The following is a 21,686-nucleotide window of genomic DNA, read 5'->3' on the forward strand; positions in this document are numbered from 1 at the left end:
GAAATACTACCGACAACAGTACTGCCAAAGCAGAGTCACTAAACAAAGCCTTCCAAAATTCCTTCACCAAGGAAAACAAAATAAGTATTCCAGATTTTGAATCACCCCCCAGCTGCAAACATGAGTAATAGAACCCAGTACATTATCCTCGATGGTGAGTGTTCATCGGAGCTGAGGGTATCATCTGGAGTGCCCCAGTGAAGTGTGGCAGGTCCGCTGTTGTTTTCTATCTACATAAATGATCTTTTGGATAGGGTGGATAGCAATGTGTGGCTGTTTGCTGATGATGGTGTGGTGTACGGGAAGGTGTCGTCGTTTAGTGACTGTAGAAGGATACAAGATGACTTGGACAGGATTTGGTAGTGGTGTAAAGAATGGCAGCTAACCCTAAACATAGATAAATGTAAATTAATGCAGATGAATAGGAAAAAGAATCCTGTAATGTTTGAATACTCCATTAGTAGTGTAGCGCTTGACACAGTCACGTCGATTAAATATTAGGGCGTAACATTGCAGAGTGATATGAAGTGGGACAAGCATGTAATGGCAGTTGTGGCGAAGGCAGATAGTCGTCTTCGGTTCGTTGGTAGAATTTTGGGAAGATGTGGTTCATCTGTAAAGGAGACCGCTTATAAAACACTAATACGCCCTATTCTTGAGTACTGCTCGAGGGTTTGGGATCCCTATCAGGTCGGATTGAGGGAGGACATAGAAGCAATACAGTAGAAGAAGAATAGGTAGCTTTGAGGGATGAAATAGTGAAGGCAGCAGAGGATCAAGTAGGTAAAAAGATGAGGGCTAGTAGAAATCCGTGGGTAACGGAAGAGATACTGAATTTATTTGATGAAAGGAGAAAACACAAAAATGCAGTAAATGAAGCAGGCAAAAAGGAATACAAACATCTCAAAATGAGAAGAAGGGATAGGTTAGTAGGACATATTCTGAGGCATCAAGGGATCACCAGTTTAGTGCTGGAAGGCAGGGTGGAAGGTAAAAACTGTAGAGGGAGACCAAGAGATGAATACACTAAGCAGATTCAAAAGGATGTAGGTTGCAGTAGGTACTGGGAGATGAAGCAGCTTGCACATGATAGAGTAGCGTGGAGAGCTGCATGGAGACCACAACAACAACAACAACATAGAAGCAATTCTGAGGCGGGCTGCTAGATTTGTTACTGGTAGGTTTGATCATCACACGAGTGTTACGGAAATGCTTCAGGAACTCGGGTGGGAGTCTCTAGAGGAAAGGAGGTGTTCTTTTCATGAATCGTTACTGAGGAAATTTAGAGAACCAGCATTTGAGGCTGACTGCAGTACAATTTTACTGCCGCCAACTTACATTTCGCGGAAAGACCAAAAAGATAAGAGAGATTAGGGCTCGTACAGAGGCATATAGGCAGTCATTTTTCCCTTGTTCTGTTTGGGAGTGGGACAAGGAGAGAAGATGCTAGTTGTGGTATGAGGTACCCTCCGCTACGCTCTGTATGATGGATTGCGGAGAATGTATGTAGATGTAGATGTAGAACATAGAAATTGATAACCTTTGAGTAGTGAAGCAACTTAAGGCACTTAATAAAAGCAAGTCTTTCGGTCCAGACTGTATACCAGTTAGGTTCCTTTTAGAGAATGCTTTTACAATTGCTCCATAATTATCAATGATATACAACTGTTTACTCGATGAAAGATCCATACCCAAAGACTGGAAAGTTGCACAGATCGTACTAAATTACAGGCCCATAACATCAGCATCGAAATGCAGCAGGATTTTGGAACATATATTGTATTCAAACATTACGCGTTACGTCAAAGAGAAAAATTTATTGACACACAGTCAACACAGATTCAGAAAACATTGTTCTTGTGAAACACAACTAGATCTTTAATCACACTAAGTGTTAAGTGCTATTGACAAGGGGTTTCAAATTGATTCTGTATTTCTAGATTTCCAGAAAGCTTTTGACACTGCACCACACAAGTGGCTTGTAGTGAAATTGTGTGCTAACGGAATATCATCTGTTATGTGACTGGATTTGTGGTTTCCTGCCAGAGATCACAGTTCATCGTAATTGATGGAAATTCATCAAGTGAAACAGAAGTGATTTTTGACGTTCCCCAAGGTAGTGTTATAGGCACTTTACTGTTCCATATCTACAGGGTGGTCCATTGATTGTGACCGGGCCAAATATCTCATGAAATAAGCGTCAAATGAAAAAACTACAAAGAACGAAACTTGTGTAGCTTGATGGTGGAGACCAGATGGCGCTATGGTTGGCCCACTAGATGGCGCTGCCATAGGTCAAACGCATATCAACTGCATTTTTAAAAAATAGGAACCCCCATTCTTTATTAAATATTCGTGTAGTGCGTAAAGAAATATGAATGTTTTAGTTGGACCACTTTTTTCGTTTTGTGATAGATGGCTCTGTAATAGTCACAAACGTATAAGTATGCTATCAATGGATCACCCTGTATAATAACGATTTAGGAGACAATCTGAGCAGCCTTCTTGGGTTACTTGCAGATGATTCTGTTGTTTATTGACTGGTAAAGTCGTAAGAAGATAAAAACAAATTGCAAGCTGATTTAGAAAAGACATCTGTATAGTGCAAAAATTTGCAATTGACCCTAAATAACGAAAAGTATGAAGTCATCCACATGAGTGCTAAAAGGAATCCATTAAACTTCGATTACACGATAAATCGATCAAATCTAAAGGCCATAAATTCAACTAAATACCTAGGAGCTAAAATTACAAAAAACTTAAATTGGAAGAGACGCACAGAAAATGTTATGAGGAAGCCTTACCAAAGATTGCTCTTTATTGGCAGGACCATTAGAAAATGTAACAGTTCCACGAAAGAGACTACCTACACACACTTGTCCATCATCTTTTAGAATACTGCTGCACAGTGTGGGATCCGTACCAGACAGGACAGTACATCGAGAAAGTTCAAAGAAGGGCAGCACGTTTTGTATTATCGCGAAGAAGGGAGAGTGTGTCACTGAAATGATACAGGATTTGGGTGAACATAATTAAAACAAAGGCGTTTTTTGGTGCGGCAGAATCTTCTCACGAACCTCTGAATGTGAGAATATTTTGTTGATGACAACCTACATAGGGAGAAATCATCATTATAATAAAATAGGGAAGATCAGAGCTCGCACAGAAAAATATAGGTGTTCGTTTTTTCCACACACTGTTTGTGACTGGAATAATAGTTTTATTGTGAAGGATGGTTCGATGAACGCTCTGCCAGGCACATAAATGCGATTTGAGAGTATCCATGTAGATTTAGAAGAAAAACCCAAACACAAAGTGCACCACAGAAGGAAAAGACAAGAACAAATGTATGTCTAGAATCCCATACATTGGCAATATATTGCAGAAGATAGGAGATATTCTCAAAAAATCACAAAGTAAAAGTTGGATTTTCTACAGAAAATAAACAACAAAAACTAATACATAATATAACATTTAATCATGACCAATACTCAGACTCTGGAATATACAAAGTAACATGTCAGGAATGCTCCAAGTTCTACCGAGGACAAACAGGCCAAAATTTCAGCACCAGGTACACAGAGCACATTAAAGCGCGCGCGCACACACACACACACACACACACACACACACACACACACACACACACACACACACACACACACACACACACACACATGAAGAACTGGAGATATGTACCCATTACAGAAAATACAAAGACAAAATGCTAAACGAAAAACTTGCAAGTGAATCGGTGAATTTCTTCAGATACTTTGACAATACACTTAAATAAAAGTAGCAACAATTACAAATAAACACCATTGTAAAATAGATATAAGCAAATCCAGATTGTTAAGATAAATGCCTTCCGTACAAAAGCATATCTCTGGAGAATGTGTAACATTATCTGTGTCAACTACATCTGAAAACGTCTTTGTAACTGTTTATTTATGTCAAGTTATCCTCTGTGTGTTCTGTGCATTGAAAGTTGTGAGTGACATTTAACATGTTTGAGACTCTACACAAATGGACCACAAGAAAACTGCAAGTAAAGTTCTTCCGAATTTCACCACTAACTGAAAATCACACATTTTTATATATATTGCACTAAAGTCAACGAAACAAAGAAGAACTTCACACATCGAAAACATTATGAGAAAAAAGTATAATACAAAGAAATACACACTTTAAAATTGAAATCATTTCCCGATATGCGCTGTGTAAAACACAAATAAAAGAAGATCATGACTGGGTTCATTTATAAATAACCTCTGCTACCATTGTTTCCACAGTCACAGGCTTTCAAGAAAACCGTTTATTTATTATTTATTTATTGAAGTTTTCCTCTATACAAAGGTTTTTCTCCAACGTAACAAATACCATGAAATTATTACATCTGTCACATGAGATCTTAATTTATCTCCTGAGAATGTACCTCCAAGTGTTCCGATCTTGTATATCTTCCTCCTCTCCTCCAAGTCTTCTCATTGTTAATCGTACATTTTGGAGCTAGGTGATCATAGGGCATCCTCCTCTCTGCTTTTCTTCTAGTTCCCATTCCAGGATCAGTTTTGTAATTCTAGCTTCCTCCATTCTACTTAACATGCCTGTACCATTGTAACTTCCGTCTGTCCATCACGTCGTATATTCTTTCTCTTACTTCCATTCTCTTTACTATTTTGTGGTTTTACACTCTTTTCTAGAAATTCTTGCTGCTCTTCTGCAGAAGTCTGTTTCTACTGCTTGCCGTCTTTTTAGGTGTTTTAGATTAGTAGTCAAAGTCTTCACTCCATACATAACTGCACACTCCAGCATCGATTTATATATGATTTTTTTAATTTGGTTTCTTACATTTCTGCTCTGTAAGACAATCGAGCATCCAAATGACGTTCCTTCCACTGCTAATTCTTTTGTTAATTTCTACTTCTGATTTTCCCTCCAACTCTAAAATGGATCCCAAATAACAGAGTATTGACCTTCGTAATTTGCTTTCCTCCTATTTATATGTCGCCTGAATCTTTAGTGAGGTATTCTGTTTTCTGGTAATTAATCTTCAATCCGCAGTTTCTGTATTTCATTGCTAGCTGGCTACATATATAATTTGCATCCTCCCCATCTTGTGTTAACTTGATCATCAGCAAATAATAGGTGATGTATATAAACTCGATCTTTAATTTCTAGCCACATGCCATTCCATTTCTGAGACCATGTCTTAAGACTGTTATCTATATAGATTTTAAATAATGTTGGTGACACGGGGCAGCCTTGTAACAGACCCTTGCTTGTTCTAAATTTCCATGAAAGTTACCAATTTTCACTCGACGTATGTTATCTTTATACATTTCTTGTATTGTTTTAATTAAAGGACTCTGTTTGCCAAATCTAATGCTCTCCAAAGTAGTTTCCTTGGAACATTGTCATATGCTTTTTCTAAATCTATGAAATTAATCCTGTGGTTTCTTTTATTATTTTCCCTATGTTTCTATAAGATCTGACATAATGTGAAAATATGGTCTATGCATGATCCACCAGTTGGTAGAAAACCATTTATAATGGGCGAAATCTGATAATTTTTACATAATAAGTTAAGTTGTTTTATGACGTATACATACTTCCTTACAGTAGTACTTGTCTCAGGACACAGCATTTCCAATTTTTGTATTTGGGCAAGAATTGTATGAAACATTGAATATCAAGTTTTTTTGTCCCTCGAAGCAGTTAGAGAGGTAATCTGGAATTGGGCCTGTGAACCTTGAACTAGTTTAGCCATTTAGTAATGTAAATAATAGCCAGAAGAATTGTGACTGTTAAGCTGGCGAGTCGGGCAGAAGCGATCGGTGCAGATCTGGTGATGGAGCATGATATTTCACAATTTACTGGAAGTCCTGACTGTTTGCTATCAGCTTTTGCAAACTTTCTTGTTGCTGCAAGACAGTTTTCCTGTGGTTTTGAAAATTCTAAGTCAGAAATTCATTTGAAGTCAGTAAAAATAGTGATGGGGGAACTCCAGTAACGTGAGAAACATCTGTTTACACCTCACAGATGCTGCTCCCTTCATCAGGTAAGTGGATGTAAGTGTGAAATACTGAAAAATGATGCCAGGCAGTTTCTGTGATACCGACTCTCAGCCTGGTGACAAAATTTGGTTTTAGCTCTACGGGAAACTGAATGTCAGGCAGTCACCAGTGAAAGGGTAATAACTGGAAGGCATCAGAAAGAGACTAGTTGGGGCTTTCTTCCAGCAAAGAGGGGACTGTTCAAATGTTACCAGAGGGGAAGAGGCAGAGCAGTGTCAGTGCACGGTCGTAAGATACTCTATGCTTTGTCGAAGTTTCTCTCAAACTTTGAGAAAATCAGCCCAAAATCATACAAGGTGTACAACTTTGGTTCTGCCTTTTTTCCCCCAACATTTGAGGCTTTAATGAAACAAATTGGTTACACATGTATCATTCAAAGTATTTTCCATTGATGGCAACTATTTTCTCCCATCTTTCGGGCAGCGTACAAATCCCATCGAAAAAATTGTTCATCTTTTGAAGCGATCCATGAATCGATCCAATTTGTAACTTCTTCATGAGATCGGAAGTGTTGATCAGCCACGCCATGTGCCAATGATCTGATCAGGTGATAGTCAGAGGGAGCAGTGTCTGGAGAACTTGGCGGGTGGGGTAGGACTTACCATTTTAGCGTTTCCAAGTACGTTTTGACCTCTTTTGCAGCGTGGGGTCGAGCATTGTCGTGCTGCAAAATCACTTTATCGTGCCTCTCTCTGTATTGCGGCCGTTTGTCTTTTAATGCTCTGCTCAAACGCATTAATTGTGTTCGATGACGAGCACCTGTGATTGTTTCACTCGGTTTCAACACCTCATAGTACACGACGCTGAGCTGGTCCCACCAAATGCAGAGCATGATTTTGGAGCCACGAATATTCGGAAAAAAACACACACACACACACACACAAATGCTGTTCAACGTCTCTTGGCTTCAGCTCAGACGGGACCCAAGTTCCTTCTTTCTGAATCATGCCTATAGCCTTGAGACATTTTGAAATGGCTCACTGTGTCACTCCCATTAATCGTGCCAATTCTTCTCTAGTTTGACGCGAGTCTTCACTCGGCAATGTCTCCAATTCTACATCTTTGAAAACATTCTCTCTTCCACCACTATGCCGGTCTACGATGTTAAAATCACCGTTTTTGAAGCGTAGAAAACAATCGCAACACGTTCTTTCACTAGTTGTGTCCTTACCGTACCTACTTGAGAGCATTCGATGAGACTCAGACACTGTTTTCTTCATATTGAAACAAAACAGTAACACCTCCCTCAAATGATGAGAATTAGGTCCGTAAACTGACATTTTCAATCGAGAACAGCTTTACGATACAGACACAAATCGACTAATGTTTGGATGAGGTTATGTTGACGGAAGTCCAGGTTAACTGCCCGACATCTGCAATCTGTTTCTTTCGACCGCTACTTACCGTCGTCGCCACCTCTCAGCAAACGGCAGAAGCAAAGCTGTACACCTCGTATTTCTCACAGTTGCCTAGCACTCGGACTCTGCATCCACGTGCACAGCCGATCTTATTGTTTCAGGTTAAGAGTTCTCGGAAGTTGCACTCAAGACTCGCCATTCCCTACAGACAAAAATGTGCGAATGAAGACGAGAGAGATTTATCTCTTGAGGTGCCAGAAGAAAAGTTGCAGAAAGGCTAGTTTTAAACTAGACCTAAAGAATTAAAAGTGTGTGTGGAATTTGTGGAGAGCAATTTGGGAGGACAGTGAAAGATTTGTACTTTCCGTATACCATATATTTGCAACTTTTGTCATGACCTTCAAATTGTGTAGTAAGAATGGAATTGAAAGCTGTTCCGTGTCTGTTTACAGGTATTTGGTGCTCGACATAGCGGATTCGCCTAACGAGAATATAATACAGCACTTTGGCACAGTGCGACAGTTTATTGACGAAGGACTGAATGCCGGAGGGAAGGTGCTGGTGCACGGGAATGCCGGCATATCGAGGTCTGCAGCTCTTGTCCTCGCCTATGTCATGGAGAAGTATGGACTCAGCTGCAGGTTTGTGTCATCTTTACATAGCACGACTACAGAACTCGGGTTATTAAATAGCTCTCGCTTAGAGCTGCAGAAAGTAACTACATACAACTAGGAGGTCACTGACGTATGCTGTGATGGAGTTTGTGAAGACTGAATGTGAAACATCAGAATTTGCCATCAGCAGTGTACAATAGTCATGAGGGATTGGAATGTGGTTATAGGGGAAGGAGTACAAGAAAGTGTTACAGGAGAATATCGGCTTGCTAGTAGGAATGAGAGTGGAGAAAGACTACTCGAGTTCCGCAATAAATTTCAGATGGTAATAGCAAATACTGTGCTCGAGAATCGCAAGAGGTGGTGGTATACTTGGAAAAGGCTGGGAGATACAGGGAGATTTCAGTTAGATTGCGTCATGGACAGGTAGAGATTGTGAAATTAGATATTGTATTGTAAGACATACCCAGGAGCAGATATAGACTTGGATCACAATTTAGTAGTGATGAACAGTAGGCTGAAGTCTAAGAGACTAGTCAGGAAGAAGCAATGTGCAAAGAAGGAATGAAAAGATAGGCTTGAAGTTCTCTGAGGCTAAAGATATTACGATAATGAATAGCTTGGTTGCAGTTCAATTGAAGAGGAATGGTCATCCCTAGAAAGGGTATCCACAGAAGTTGGAAAGAAAAATGTAGGTACAAAGAAGATAACTGTGAGGAAACCATGGGCAACAGAAGAAACACTTCAGATGAGCAACAAACTAAGAAAGTACATAATGTTCAGGGAAGTTCAAGAATACTGAGATATTTCATTTAGGAATGTAATAAATTGGAAGTGCCGGGAAGCTAAGGTGAAATGTCTGCGTGCAAAATATGAAGAAATCTTTTAAGAAATGTTTGTTGGAAGGACAGATTCAGCATACAGGAAAGTTAAAAGCAAGGATGGTAACATTAAAAGTGCAATAAGAATTCCACTGTTAAATGCAGAAGAGCTGTGTGTAGGTGGAAAGAGTACATTGAATGCTGGTATGAAAAAGAGGACTTGTCTGATGATGTGTTAGAAGAAAGAAGAGTGAATGTGGAAGAGATAGGGGATCCAGTATTCTTTAGAATGTAAAGGAGCTTTGGAAGACTTAAGATGAAGTAAGGCAGAAGGTATAAATAACATTCCATCAGAATTTCTAAAATCGTTGGGGAGGTGACAACAAAACGACTCATCACATTGGTGAGTAGATTGTATGAGACTGGTGATACACCATCAGACTTTTGGGGAAAGATCATCCATTCAATTCTGAAGATAGAAAGAGCTGAAAGTGCGAGAATTATCACAAAATCAGTTTAACAGATCGTTCACCCAAGTTGATGACAAGAATAATACACAAAAGACTGGAAAAGAAATTTGAAGATCTTTTAGTGATGATCAGTTTGTCTTTAGGAAAGGTAAAGGCACAGGCACCAGAAAGACATTTCTGATATTGTGGTTGATAATGTATAAGTCAAAACAAGGCCCCGGTAGTAGACAACATTCCGTTAGAACTACTTCTGAGCCTTGACAAAACTCTACCATCTGGTGAGCAAGATGTATGAGACAGGTGAAATACCCTCAGACTTCAAGGAGAATATAATAATTCCAATCCGAAAGAAAGCAGGGGTTGACAGACGTGAAAATTACTGAACTATCGGTTTAATAAGCCATGGCTGCAAAATACCAACACAAATTCTTTACAGATGAATGGAAAAACTAGTAGAAGCCGACCTCGGGGAAGATCAGTTTGCATTCAGTAGAAATGTTAGAACGCGTGAGGCAATACTGACCCTAAGACTTATCTTAGAAAATAGATTAAGGAAAGACAAACCTACATTTATACACTCCTGGAAATGGAAAAAAGAACACATTGACACCGGTGTGTCAGACCCACCATACTTGCTCCGGACACTGTGAGAGGGCTGTACAAGCAATGATCACACGCACGGCACAGCGGACACACCAGGAACCGCGGTGTTGGCCGTTGAATGGCGCTAGCTGCGCAGCATTTGTGCACCGCCGCCGTCAGTGTCAGCCAGTTTGCCGTGGCATACGGAGCTCCATCGCAGTCTTTAACACTGGTAGCATGCCGCGACAGCGTGGACGTGAACCGTATGTGCAGTTGACGGACTTTGAGCGAGGGCGTATAGTGGGCATGCGGGAGGCCGCGTGGACGTACCGCCGAATTGCTCAACACGTGGGGCGTGAGGTCTCCACAGTACATCGATGTTGTCGCCAGTGGTCGGCGGAAGGTGCACGTGCCCGTCGACCTGGGACCGGACCGCAGCGACGCACGGATGCACGCCAAGACCGTAGGATCCTACGCAGTGCCGTAGGGGACCGCACCGCCACTTCCCAGCAAATTAGGGACACTGTTGCTCCTGGGGTATCGGCGAGGACCATTCGCAACCGTCTCCATGAAGCTGGGCTACGGTCCCGCACACCGTTAGGCCGTCTTCCGCTCACGCCCCAACATCGTACAGCCCGCCTCCAGTGGTGTCGCGACAGGCGTGAATGGAGGGACGAATGGAGACGTGTCGTCTTCAGTGATGAGAGTCGCTTCTGCCTTGGTGCCAATGATGGTCGTATGCGTGTTTGGCGCCGTGCAGGTGAGCGCCACAATCAGAACTGCATACGACCGAGGCACACAGGGCCAACACCCGGCATCATGGTGTGGGGAGCGATCTCCTACACTGGCCGTACACCACTGGTGATCGTCGAGGGGACACTGAATAATGCACGGTACATCCAAACCGTCATCGAACCCATCGTTCTACCATTCCTAGACCGGCAAGGGAACTTGCTGTTCCAACAGGACAATGCACGTCCGCATGTATCCCGTGCCACCCAACGTGCTCTAGAAGGTGTAAGTCAACTACCCTGGCCAGCAAGATCTCCGGATCTGTCCCCCATTGAGCATGTTTGGGACTGGATGAAGCGTCGTCTCACGCGGTCTGCACGTCCAGCACGAACGCTGGTCCAACTGAGGCGCCAGGTGGAAATGGCATGACAAGCCGTTCCACAGGACTACATCCAGCATCTCTACGATCGTCTCCATGGGAGAATAGCAGCCTGCATTGCTGCGAAAGGTGGATATACACTGTACTAGTGCCGACATTGTGCATGCTCTGTTGCCTGTGTCTATGTGCCTGTAGTTCTGTCAGTGTGATCATGTGATGTATCTGACCCCAGGAATGTGTCAATTAAGTTTCCCCTTCCTGGGACAATGAATTCACGGTGTTCTTATTTCAATTTCCAGGAGTGTAGAATTTGTAGGCTTAGAGGAAGCTTTTGACAATGTTGACTGGAATATTCTCTTTCAAATTCTGAAGTTGGCAGGGGTAAAATACAGGGAGCGAAAGGCTATTTACAATTTGTACAGAAACCAGATGGCAGTTATAAGAGTTGAGGGACATGAAAGGGAAGCAGTGGTTGAGAAGGGAGTGAGACAGGGTTGTAGCCTCTCCCCGATGCTATTCAATCTGTATATTGAGCAAGCAGTAAAGGAAACAAAAGAAAAGTTCGGAGCAGGTATTAAAATCCATGGAGAAGAAATAAAAACTTTGAGGTTCGCCGATGACATTGTAATTCTGCAAGAGACAGCAAAGGATCTGGAACAGCAGTTGAATTGAATGGGCAGTGTATTGAAAGGAGTATGTAAGATGAACGTGAACAAAAGCAAAATGAGGATAATGGAATGTAGTCGAATTAAATTGGGTGATGCTGTGGGTATTAGATTAGGAAATGAGACACTTAAAGTAGTGAATGAGTTTTGCTATTTGGGGAGCAAAATAACTGATAATCGTCAAAGTAGAGGGGGTATAAAATTTAGAATGGCAATGGCAAGGAAAGCGTTTCTGAAGAAGAGAAATTTGTTAACATCGAGTATAGATTTAAATGTCAGGAAGTGGTTTCTGAAAGTATTTGTACGGAGTGTAGCCATGTATGGAAGTGAAATATGGACGTTAAATAATTTAGACAAAAAGATAATAGAAGCTTTTGAAATATGATGCTACAGAAGAATGCTGAAGATTAGATGGGTAGATTACATAACTAATGAGGAGGTATTGAATAGAATTGGAGAGAAGAGAAATTTGTGGCACAACTTGACTAGAATAAGGGATCGGTTGGTAGGACATGTTCTGAGACATCAAGGGATCACCAATTTAGTATTGGACAGCAGCGCAGAGGGAAAAATCTTAGAGGGAGATCAAGAGATGAATACACTAAACAGATTCAGAAGGATGTAGGTTGCAGTAGGTACTGGGAGATGAAAAAGCTTGCACAGGATAGAGTAGCATGGAGAGCTGCATCAAACCAGTCTCTGGACTGAAGACCACAACAACAACAACAACAACAACAATGGAAGCAAGATTGAAGAAAAATAAAGACATGTTCATAGGGTTTGTTGACTTGGCAAAAGCATTTGAGAATGTAAATTGTGCATTGAATTTCATTTCACGTGGAGCAAAAGCCAAACTGTGTCAAATACAGTCAAGTACGATCATAAGGATACATTTATGCTGTATTACAAGCACATAGACTGAGCAATAATGTGAGGCAACAGCTTTACCAGCGCATTTAGATTGGACAGCACTAACCTGCAATGATGTGAGCAGTTGCAGTTCAGACATAGAGAGAGAGAGATGAGCAGAGAAACAACATAACTTTGGATGTTATTTAATTTTTAAAGAGAATGAAGTAATATTTGGTAAAACTCCAGCAATACCGCACGCTTCTCGGATGACCAGTCGAGTAGCATAAAATGTCCCCTAACATAGTATTCTAATTACAAACAAGGATGGTGAAAATTCCCAACTTAAGCACAGGATAATTTTTCTGAACAAGCTGTGTGTCATGCAAAAGCATACTGCAGGGATTCATTGTATTGTAGAATATTTAAGCCACCTGAAGATGACAGACAGACAGACAGACAGACAGACAGTCAGTCATGTAATTCTTCGGAGCAAGGTATGTATGGTGCAAAAACATACTGTAGGGATTTCACTGTATTGTTGAATACTGAAGCCACTGAATGTATTAATGATAGTCATTCATGTGGTAATCTCTTAGTTCCTTTCTTATCCAACTCCAAGAAATACATTTCAGTTCTGAACTGTCATCTACCACATTGATAACGAGTCAATAAACAACAGAAGCCACGAAGCCAGCCAGGCGCCACATTTTCTCATCCTTTTTTATGATATGCTATTCTATATCCTTCTAGCATTCGGTAGTGGCACATGAAAAATCTGCATGCCTTAGTTCCAGTATGCCTGGCAGCTGAACAGTCTTGTTATTTCCCGCAGCAAATCTCTTAACTTGGCTCCAGATCAGTTCCATTGGATTCATGTTGTAATGGTACAGTGCCTAATGTAAAAATGCAGCATGTATGCTGTGTTTGATGCAGTGAAAATGATTGTTTTCATGTTTCTACAACACTGATCCCTATGGTTCGTGTGTGGGACTAAATCTGTGGTATTAAACAATGGACATTATCCAAATGTAGAGTGTTTGGTTTTTCGTTTTTGTCCTAAAAATTAAATTGTTGTGTTTTATTAATTTAAACTACATTTATTGACAAAATATTGATTGTTAAGAATGTATATTTGAAATGGGAAACAGGAATTTTGCATGCAATATGTAATTAGAAAGAAGAGTATGTGCATTATTCATAAAAAATGGTGATGAATTTTACAGTTACTAGGTGTAGGTATTTCAAATTGAATGTAACAAAGGGACGACCAGGACAAGATTTGAACCAGTGATCCATGAACTGCACCAGATTATCAGTCTGCTACATTACAGATTCTGCTATACATCCAAAGTGTATTTGTATCTGAAGTGTATCAAATACAGTCCCTCAGAAAATTTCATAGCCATTTCGTCCCCCTTCTGTAAATGTATGAAAAACCTTGAGAACAACCTATTTCTCGGGACTTTTTAACCATGTTCCACATGTGCGTTTCACTAAAGAGCAGGAAGCAGCCTCAGTCTTTTTTATACTGTGTATTAACAGTGCAACAGTTAGACCACAACAGTACAGAGACTCTGTCTGTACCTGATTTTTTAAATAAAAACTACATAACTAAAATGTGAGTAAGAAAAATGTTGATAGGTGTTAATACATTAAAATATCTTAAAAGTTTCATTTAACTTAGTAATAAGATATCTAATACATAAGTAGGACCTGCTTCAAGGAGCGTAACAGCCCCAATGTACGAGTGCTATGGCTTCTGACTAGTCATTGCATTAGTATTTGTTTACATCAGGTTTATTCTTATGATGAATAGATTATCTTGTTGTTCTTGTTGTTGTTGTTGTAGTTGTTGTCTTCAGTCCAGAGACTGGTTTGATGCAGCTCTCCATGCTACTCTATCCTGTGCAAGGTTCTTCATCTCCCAGTACCTACTGCAACCTACATTCTCCTGAATCTGTTTAGTGTATTCATCTTGAATAGAGTATAATGTGTACAAAAACCAAGAGGGAACAATAATAGTGGGAGACCAAAAACAGAGTGCTCGGATTAAAAAGGGTGTATCTTTCACCCCTACTGTTCAATCTTACATCAAGGAAGCAGTTATGCAAACAAAAGAAAGATTAAAGTGCAGGATTGAAATTTAGGGTGAAAGGATATCAGTGATAAGATTCGCTGATGACATTGCTTTCCTCAGTGAAAGTGAAGAATAATTACAGGGCATGTTGAATGGAATGAACGGTCTAATGGGCACAGAATATGGATTGAGATCAAATCGAGGAAAGATGAAAGAATGAAAAGTAGCAGAAATGAAAACAGTGACAAATTTAACATCAGAATTGGGTATCATGAAGTAGACAAATTGAGGAATTCTGCTATCTAGGCAGCGGAAAAACTGTTGCGGACAGAGCAAGGAGAATATATATATATATTTTTTAAAAAAGCAGACTGGCACTGGCAAAATGGGAATTCATGGCTAAGAAAAATAAACTAGTATTTAATATAGGCCTTAATTTGAGGAAGAAATTTTTGAGAATGTACATTTGGAGCACAGCATTGTATGGTAGTGAAATGTGCTATGGAAAATCAGAACAGAAGAGAATTGAAACATTTGATATGTTGTGCTACAGAAGAATGTTGAATCTAGGTAGACTGATAAGGTAAGGAATGAAGAGGTTCTCCACAGAGTTGGCGAGAAAAGAAATATGTGGAAGACTTTGGCAAAAAGGAGGGACAGGTTGATAGGATATCTGTTCAGACATCAAAGAATACTTCCCTGTACTAAGGGAAGCTGTAGAGGGTAGAAACTGTAGGGGAAGACAAATATTGGAATACATGTAGCAAATAATTGAGGATGTAGGTTGGAAGTACTACTCTGAGATGAAAAGGTTGGCATAGGATAGGAACTTTTCAGGTCGTATCAGACCAGTCACAAGACTGGGGACCCAAAAAGTACACCATGACTAAAATTCTTTGAGGGGAGGACTAAATTCAAAGCTGCCCCCACCCCTGGGCTCACATCTCTTTTTATGAGTACATCCTTTGCAGCATAGCTGCTATGAGCCTTCAGTTCTTGCAGTGGTACTTCCTTTGCTGTGCTCGAAGTCTTACCTTTGTACTATACTTTTTCCTCCTCTCCCCTTCCAGTGAATGGTCTTCCTGGGGTCAATTGTGCTTGGCTCTGGTTTGTGTTTTTGACACTTGTTTTCTTACCTTCCGGCCTTCTACAACTTATCATTATTAATTCTATGATCCGCTTGTTGGGTCCAACTTCCTACTTTCTAAATTACACAGAAGTGCAGACTGTGCAAGTAAGGTCACCCAGTGCGGTGTATATTCCACCTTTGTGCCTTTCTTTCTTTGCACCCTTCTTTCTTGCAACAGTACTATGCTCAAAACCTAGCATGGTAGCCATTCTGTTGGAGGGGAGAGGAGAGCTGCAAACTCCCCATGCAGAGAAGTATGTGCTCTTCATAATTGGGGTGCTGGGACACTAGGCAATGGTTTACTGGCCAGATAACTGTTTGGTGGGTGGTGCCTGTGGGGAAAGTCCACTTTGAGTGGGGGTGATACTATGGCGGAAGATTCACACATGAAGCGAATTAAACTTTCATCTGGTGGCTGCACGGTCCTAGCAGTCTCTTCTTGAAACTAAAGCATATTAAAATGCAGAGAAGTATGGCTGCAAAATGTTTCCTCCCCAGTCTATGCGATGGAAGGAACGTAGAACTCAGAGACAAAGTGAGGAATACTCCCCGCAATACTTTGTTTTAGAATGGACAGGAATTTCTTTTTGATTACAAAGCCATTGTTCTTCTGTGGACATTGCTTGTCAGGTTTTGGGAAGTGGCAGCAACTTCAGAAATTAAAAAGTGGCTCTGTTTGGTTAAAATGACCTTCCCCTCTCGGTCACGAGTGCTGTTTGTCTGCGACAAACTGATTGACATTCCATAAAAGTCTGAGTATGGTACAGGGTATCATATTCCAAAAAACAACAGAGTGGGTACTGGAGCCTGCATCTTGGCCTTTGTGGGTGACTCGTTGCTTGAGTAGGTCAAGATGAGCACTCCTTGTTTCCCTCCCCCTGTGGGGAGCACCGTTCCCCCTGTTAACCAGACTGCACCATTTCCAAAGAAACTCCAGGAATACAAGATCCATGACCGCCTCTCATATTAAGAGACCAAAAATAAATGTGATTGCTACATCCTACACTCAAGACTGATGTATGCTACTGCTATGACGATGTCATTGTCTATAGTGACTGTACCGTCATCCTCTGTGTGTTCTAACGTCTGCTCCTTGGGGCCACTCAACTACACCTGCTTCGCTAGTGGGTGGGGAGCCCCTCTCCTACCGATTACTCCACACTCTCTTTGGGAGTGTCGACTCCCTATCCACGGGGGATGTCCAACCACAGCACACAGCCAGGGAAGCAACGCCATCCTTCGGCACCCCTTACCAGGAAAGGGCCCTCAGGATGCTTCCTTTCCTGTACTCTGCTGAAATACAACCAGGTGCTAGTTGGTGGCTGAAGGAATCTTGGGTCGCAGATCATAGGACATCATGTGCCTCTTCTGTCCCAGAATCTGGGGCAGACAAGCCCTTGCAGAAGACTAAATAATCTAAGGACAAGAAGGAGTCCTACAAAAAGAGGGGGATTCTGTTGGCCCTGTGCCACTGGACCCCACATGTCCCTCCTCTGTGTTCAGGGCACTGCCTGGAATTTACCACCAGTAATTTTGCAGCTCCCTCCCAAAGATGCAGTAACCCAGAACACATTGTCTACACTTGTTTTCTCAATCCCCCTCCCTCCTTCCTACTATTAGATTACTTCAGTGCCAGCAACCCTTTGCATGGTGGAACTAAGACCACTGGCTGCAGTAAAGCTGTTGAAAACTTGCTCACAAAGCTCAATCTTTGCCTTTTGAATACTGATGTTGCTACACACTTCAGTGTGGCAGTCTTACTTGAACTTTTCATTTGCAGCCCAGCTCTTTTCCCTGGAGAGTCCGTAATGACCTGTACAATAGTTCTCATTTTCCAATTGGTTTGACCCTCCCTCGGCATCACTCGCCTGGGTGTCAACCCCAGTGGGCTCACTCTGAAGCTGATGGAGATGCTTTCACCATTGCCATCATCCTTTGCACCCTGCACGTGAAAGTATCGACGCGGTCGTCCAGAGCGCAACTTAAGCCTTTCTATTGGCAGCTGACTTGGCAATCCTCTCTTTCTTGGGCACCCTCTCCCCTCCTATCATAAGACAGTGTATTGGTGGATCACTGAAATCACCATGCCCATTAGAGATAGCAGGCGAGCTCTCTGAAGCCATAAGTGGCATCCATTAATGAAGCACCTCATTTCCTTTAAATGACCCCATGCCCAGGTTCGTCACGTTACAAAATGTTAGAAATGAGAATGCTGGGAGAAACCGTTGGACCATGTACCCCTCCTTCTTATGTTTGGGCAAAGATTTGTCGCCTCTGTGGGCATCAGTACCCTGTGGATGTACCATTCTTGGTATCTCTAAATTGTAATGTCTACACTGATCTAGATGCTGTTGCCGAACATTTTGCTTTTCATTATCATCGAGTTCCTGTATCAGAGAGGTATGAGCCTGCATTTCTCGTCCTCAAACAGTGGGCAGAGCGACTTCCTTTACCATTTACTACACTTCACCTCAAACCTTTAATGATCAGTTGAGTGAGTAGGGAATCCTCAGTGCCCTAGCCCTATGTCCTGACATGGCTGCATGGTCAGATTGCATTCACAGCCAAATGCTCAAGCATCACATCCTTGCCAGCATCACATCTTTGCCATTTTCAACCATATTTCGAACAGTGGTGAGTTCCCATCCCAGTGGCGAGAACCATGGTCACCCAGCTGTGGAACTGGGTAAACTCCTCCTTGAGATGGACAGCTATCACCCAATTAGCCTCACTAGTGTTCTCTGCAAATTGCTTGAACATGTGGTGAACCGATTGCTGTGTTAGTACTTTGAATCTTGGTATCTTCCATCCCAGGGCAGTTTTCGCCAAGGCCTTTCTACTGCTGACTGTTTGGTCTGCCTGAAGTCTGTTGAGTCTTCTTATTCGGGCATTCCAGATTCTGCATATTGCTGCGTAGGGCTTATGACACCACATGGCATCACGTTATTCACGTTATGCTCCACGAGCAGGCGCCCTGGGGCCAACTCCCAATTTTTGTCCAGAACTTCTTGTCTCATCATACTTTCTGGGATCAAGTTGGTGCTTCCCACAGTACTCCCCATGCACAGGAGAACAATGCTACAGGGATTTGAATTGAGTGTGTCCTTTTTTCTGGTGTGTCTGTTAATGGTCTAGCTGCAGCTGTGGGGGTCTACAGTGTCACCCTCCCTGTATGCTGCCTACTTTTAGCATTCACTGTTGCTTCTCAACTGTGGGTCTTGCTGTATGCTGACTATGGGGTGCCGTACAGAAGGCACAGTCCTGGGGTCTCAGCTGTGGCTTCTGGTTTTCCACTACAAAGACGTGTGCTTACACTTCTGCAGCTGTCGTATTGTTCATTCCGTTCCCAACCAGAACTCTGCCTCAATGACGAAATGCTCAATGTGGAGGAGTCTTATCATTTTTTGGGATCGGTCTTTGATGCTCGTTGACACTGCTTTCCCGTCTTCGCCAGCTTAAGTAAACTTGTTGGTCACACCGTAGTGCTCTTGGCTATCTCAGCAACACCAGCTAGATTGCAGGCCACTCCACTTGTGCGGCTCTACAAAGCTCTGATCCTGCCACGTCTTGATTACGGGAGCATGGTGTGTGGCTCAGCATTTTCTCAGAAGCTGACCCAATATGCCATTGTGGTGTTCAGCTTGCGACAGGTGCCTTTTGAACCAGCCCTGTGAATGGCTTACTCGTGGAGGCTGGCGTCTCTTCCCTACAGGTCAGGCATGAACAACTGCTGCTCAACTATGCAATACACATTCACTGTTCATCTGAACTTCAAAAACTACTGCATTCTTTTTCCTGACTGGGAGTTGTGCTTCCCACAATGGAGGTCAAGGTCTGGAGTCACAATCACAGTTTGGATACAGTCTCTGCTCAGAACTCCATTTTTCCCCACTGTAGCTTCTTGGAGGAATCACATGCACCCCATTGTGTATATGCCACCTTCAGTTTTGCTTTGACCTCTCCTTTGGACCGAAAGATTCAGCAAACCCTGTGGTTTTTCACCGACTGTCCCTGGACGTTCCTGATGCATTTCCACGATAAGATGTGGTACACGACGACGGCTCTACGGTCGATGTTCCCTGTCGAATGGATGTAGTGTATTCACTGCAGAATTGGTAGCCATTGCTCGAGGTATCAGCCACCTTTGTTCTTGTACTGACTGTTGTTCTTAATCGGCAGTGACTCGTTGAGTAGTCTTCAGGCTGTCAACCAGTACTTCCCTCAACATGCATTGATTGTGACTATTCAGAATCTCCTGAATGACCTCCACTGTGCTGGAAGGTTGGTCAACTTTGTATGGACCCCTGGTCACTTTGGGATCCCAGGGAATGAACATACTGACTGAAGATGTATACATCCTGGGAAAAATCTGAGAATTTTTGCAGCTGGGAAAACCATGGAAATTTTTTAGAATTTCTGGGAATGTTTCATTACTTTAGTCTTCTGTTAAATTTTTGTAATTTTGGATGGTAAGAACTGATACTCTAACAAAGAATTTTACCATATCCCACTAGTGCAGAATAAGACTGCAGCAATAAAACATAAATGAGAGAGAAAAAAAATAAAATAAATTACAACTTAAGTTGCAAAGGAAACGTGCCATTTATAACAATGAAACACAGTGCACACACTAGTGTATGCCAGCAGCAAAATGTGTTAAAGCCTTTAGGATGAAGTCTATGCAATACTTCATAACAACAGACTGCTTCTGAGGAGCGTGACACCACAATTGTTGACATTGGATTCATTTGAGCAGTTGTGAGTGGGCTCATGCGCATGCGCAGTTGAGTCTGGTATGAGCAGTACTACTTCCTCCCCTTCTGTCTGTTAGCTGTGTCAGCAGTAGCAACAAGCAGCAAGGAATTATTCTGATGCACCCAAGCTGCCACATTTGTGCATGCCCAGAGCAGTCTGAGTTGTAGTGGGGAGGGGTAGTCTCCACGTGACCCGTGTTTATGTTCAGGGATTTTGCTCTTTCCTCTTTGTTTACAGTTCTCGTGTCAAATGAAAATAAGACAGATTTCTGTGGCTAGGAGCTACCAAGTGAATAAAATACATTCACATAATTATGGACAGCTAAAATATTAGTTTCAGTTTTCTGATTTTATTTTATTTCCATATTTTTGGCAATTGTCATTAATCGCGCTGCAGAACGATGAAGTTATTTTTTTTGGTTTGCTGAAGAAATTTGACTTTTATTAAGCTTTTCTGCAGAGCCAGTCAATTTATTTGAAACACTATTGTCTAGTTTCAACTGTTCACTGAATTTCAAGTGCACGTTTTAATTTTGTTGCACATATGGTATTATGCCGTAATAAAGAACCAGACGTGGGATAATACCGTGCTGGTGTGCAAAGAAAATTTAAATCTCGAAAACCACACTGAAAAGCTTAATATCAGGTTGAGGCTTAATTCATTATGAATCTGGACTTACGAAAGTGCACTTTAAGCCGAATTATGCGCTTTGGTACGGTTTACGAAATTCCAATGCTCGTGGAGTATCCTCTGACGTCCTGTTACTTTTATGACTTAAATTAATATCTCTTAATGCATATGAACGTATGGGCTTCCTACATCATAGCTGCACACGCCTGTTTTCTGGTGTTCTCTGGCAACTGTAGAAAAGAACCTATTTCTAACAGGTCACGAGAAAATATTGCGAATGTTTGTTCGAAAAGCGTTACTTTCAAAATAAATTTCCTTTTACACAAGATGAATTAAGTTACATGTGAAAATGTGTGACGAATTTCTTAAATCACAAACTGATTGGCTCTCATTTAAACTTAAAACTTTGAGGACCAGTCACGTAGAGGAATTTCGTCGAGTCCAGAAGACCAGACATTTACGTCATTAATTAAAAATTTATTGGCACATTTGTGTGATATATCTTAAACAGTAACACACACAAAAAAAAAACCAATAATATATGT

At 41.6% G+C, this 21,686-nt stretch overlaps 1 protein-coding gene across 1 annotated transcript in view; it reads left to right on the forward strand.

Moving 5' to 3' along the window:
- LOC126425309 (serine/threonine/tyrosine-interacting protein-like) overlaps positions 1 to 21,686 on the forward strand; it is an 81,983-nt gene that overhangs the window by 40,654 nt on the left and 19,643 nt on the right. Inside the window, exon 3 of the mRNA XM_050088289.1 lies at positions 7,888 to 8,076. Coding sequence (XP_049944246.1) covers positions 7,888 to 8,076 — 189 coding nt within the window. The remainder of the gene's footprint in view (positions 1 to 7,887; positions 8,077 to 21,686) is intronic.

The sequence above is a fragment of the Schistocerca serialis genome, chromosome 10 (genome assembly GCF_023864345.2).
Source record: "Schistocerca serialis cubense isolate TAMUIC-IGC-003099 chromosome 10, iqSchSeri2.2, whole genome shotgun sequence".
Classification (NCBI taxonomy): Eukaryota; Metazoa; Arthropoda; class Insecta; order Orthoptera; family Acrididae; genus Schistocerca; species Schistocerca serialis.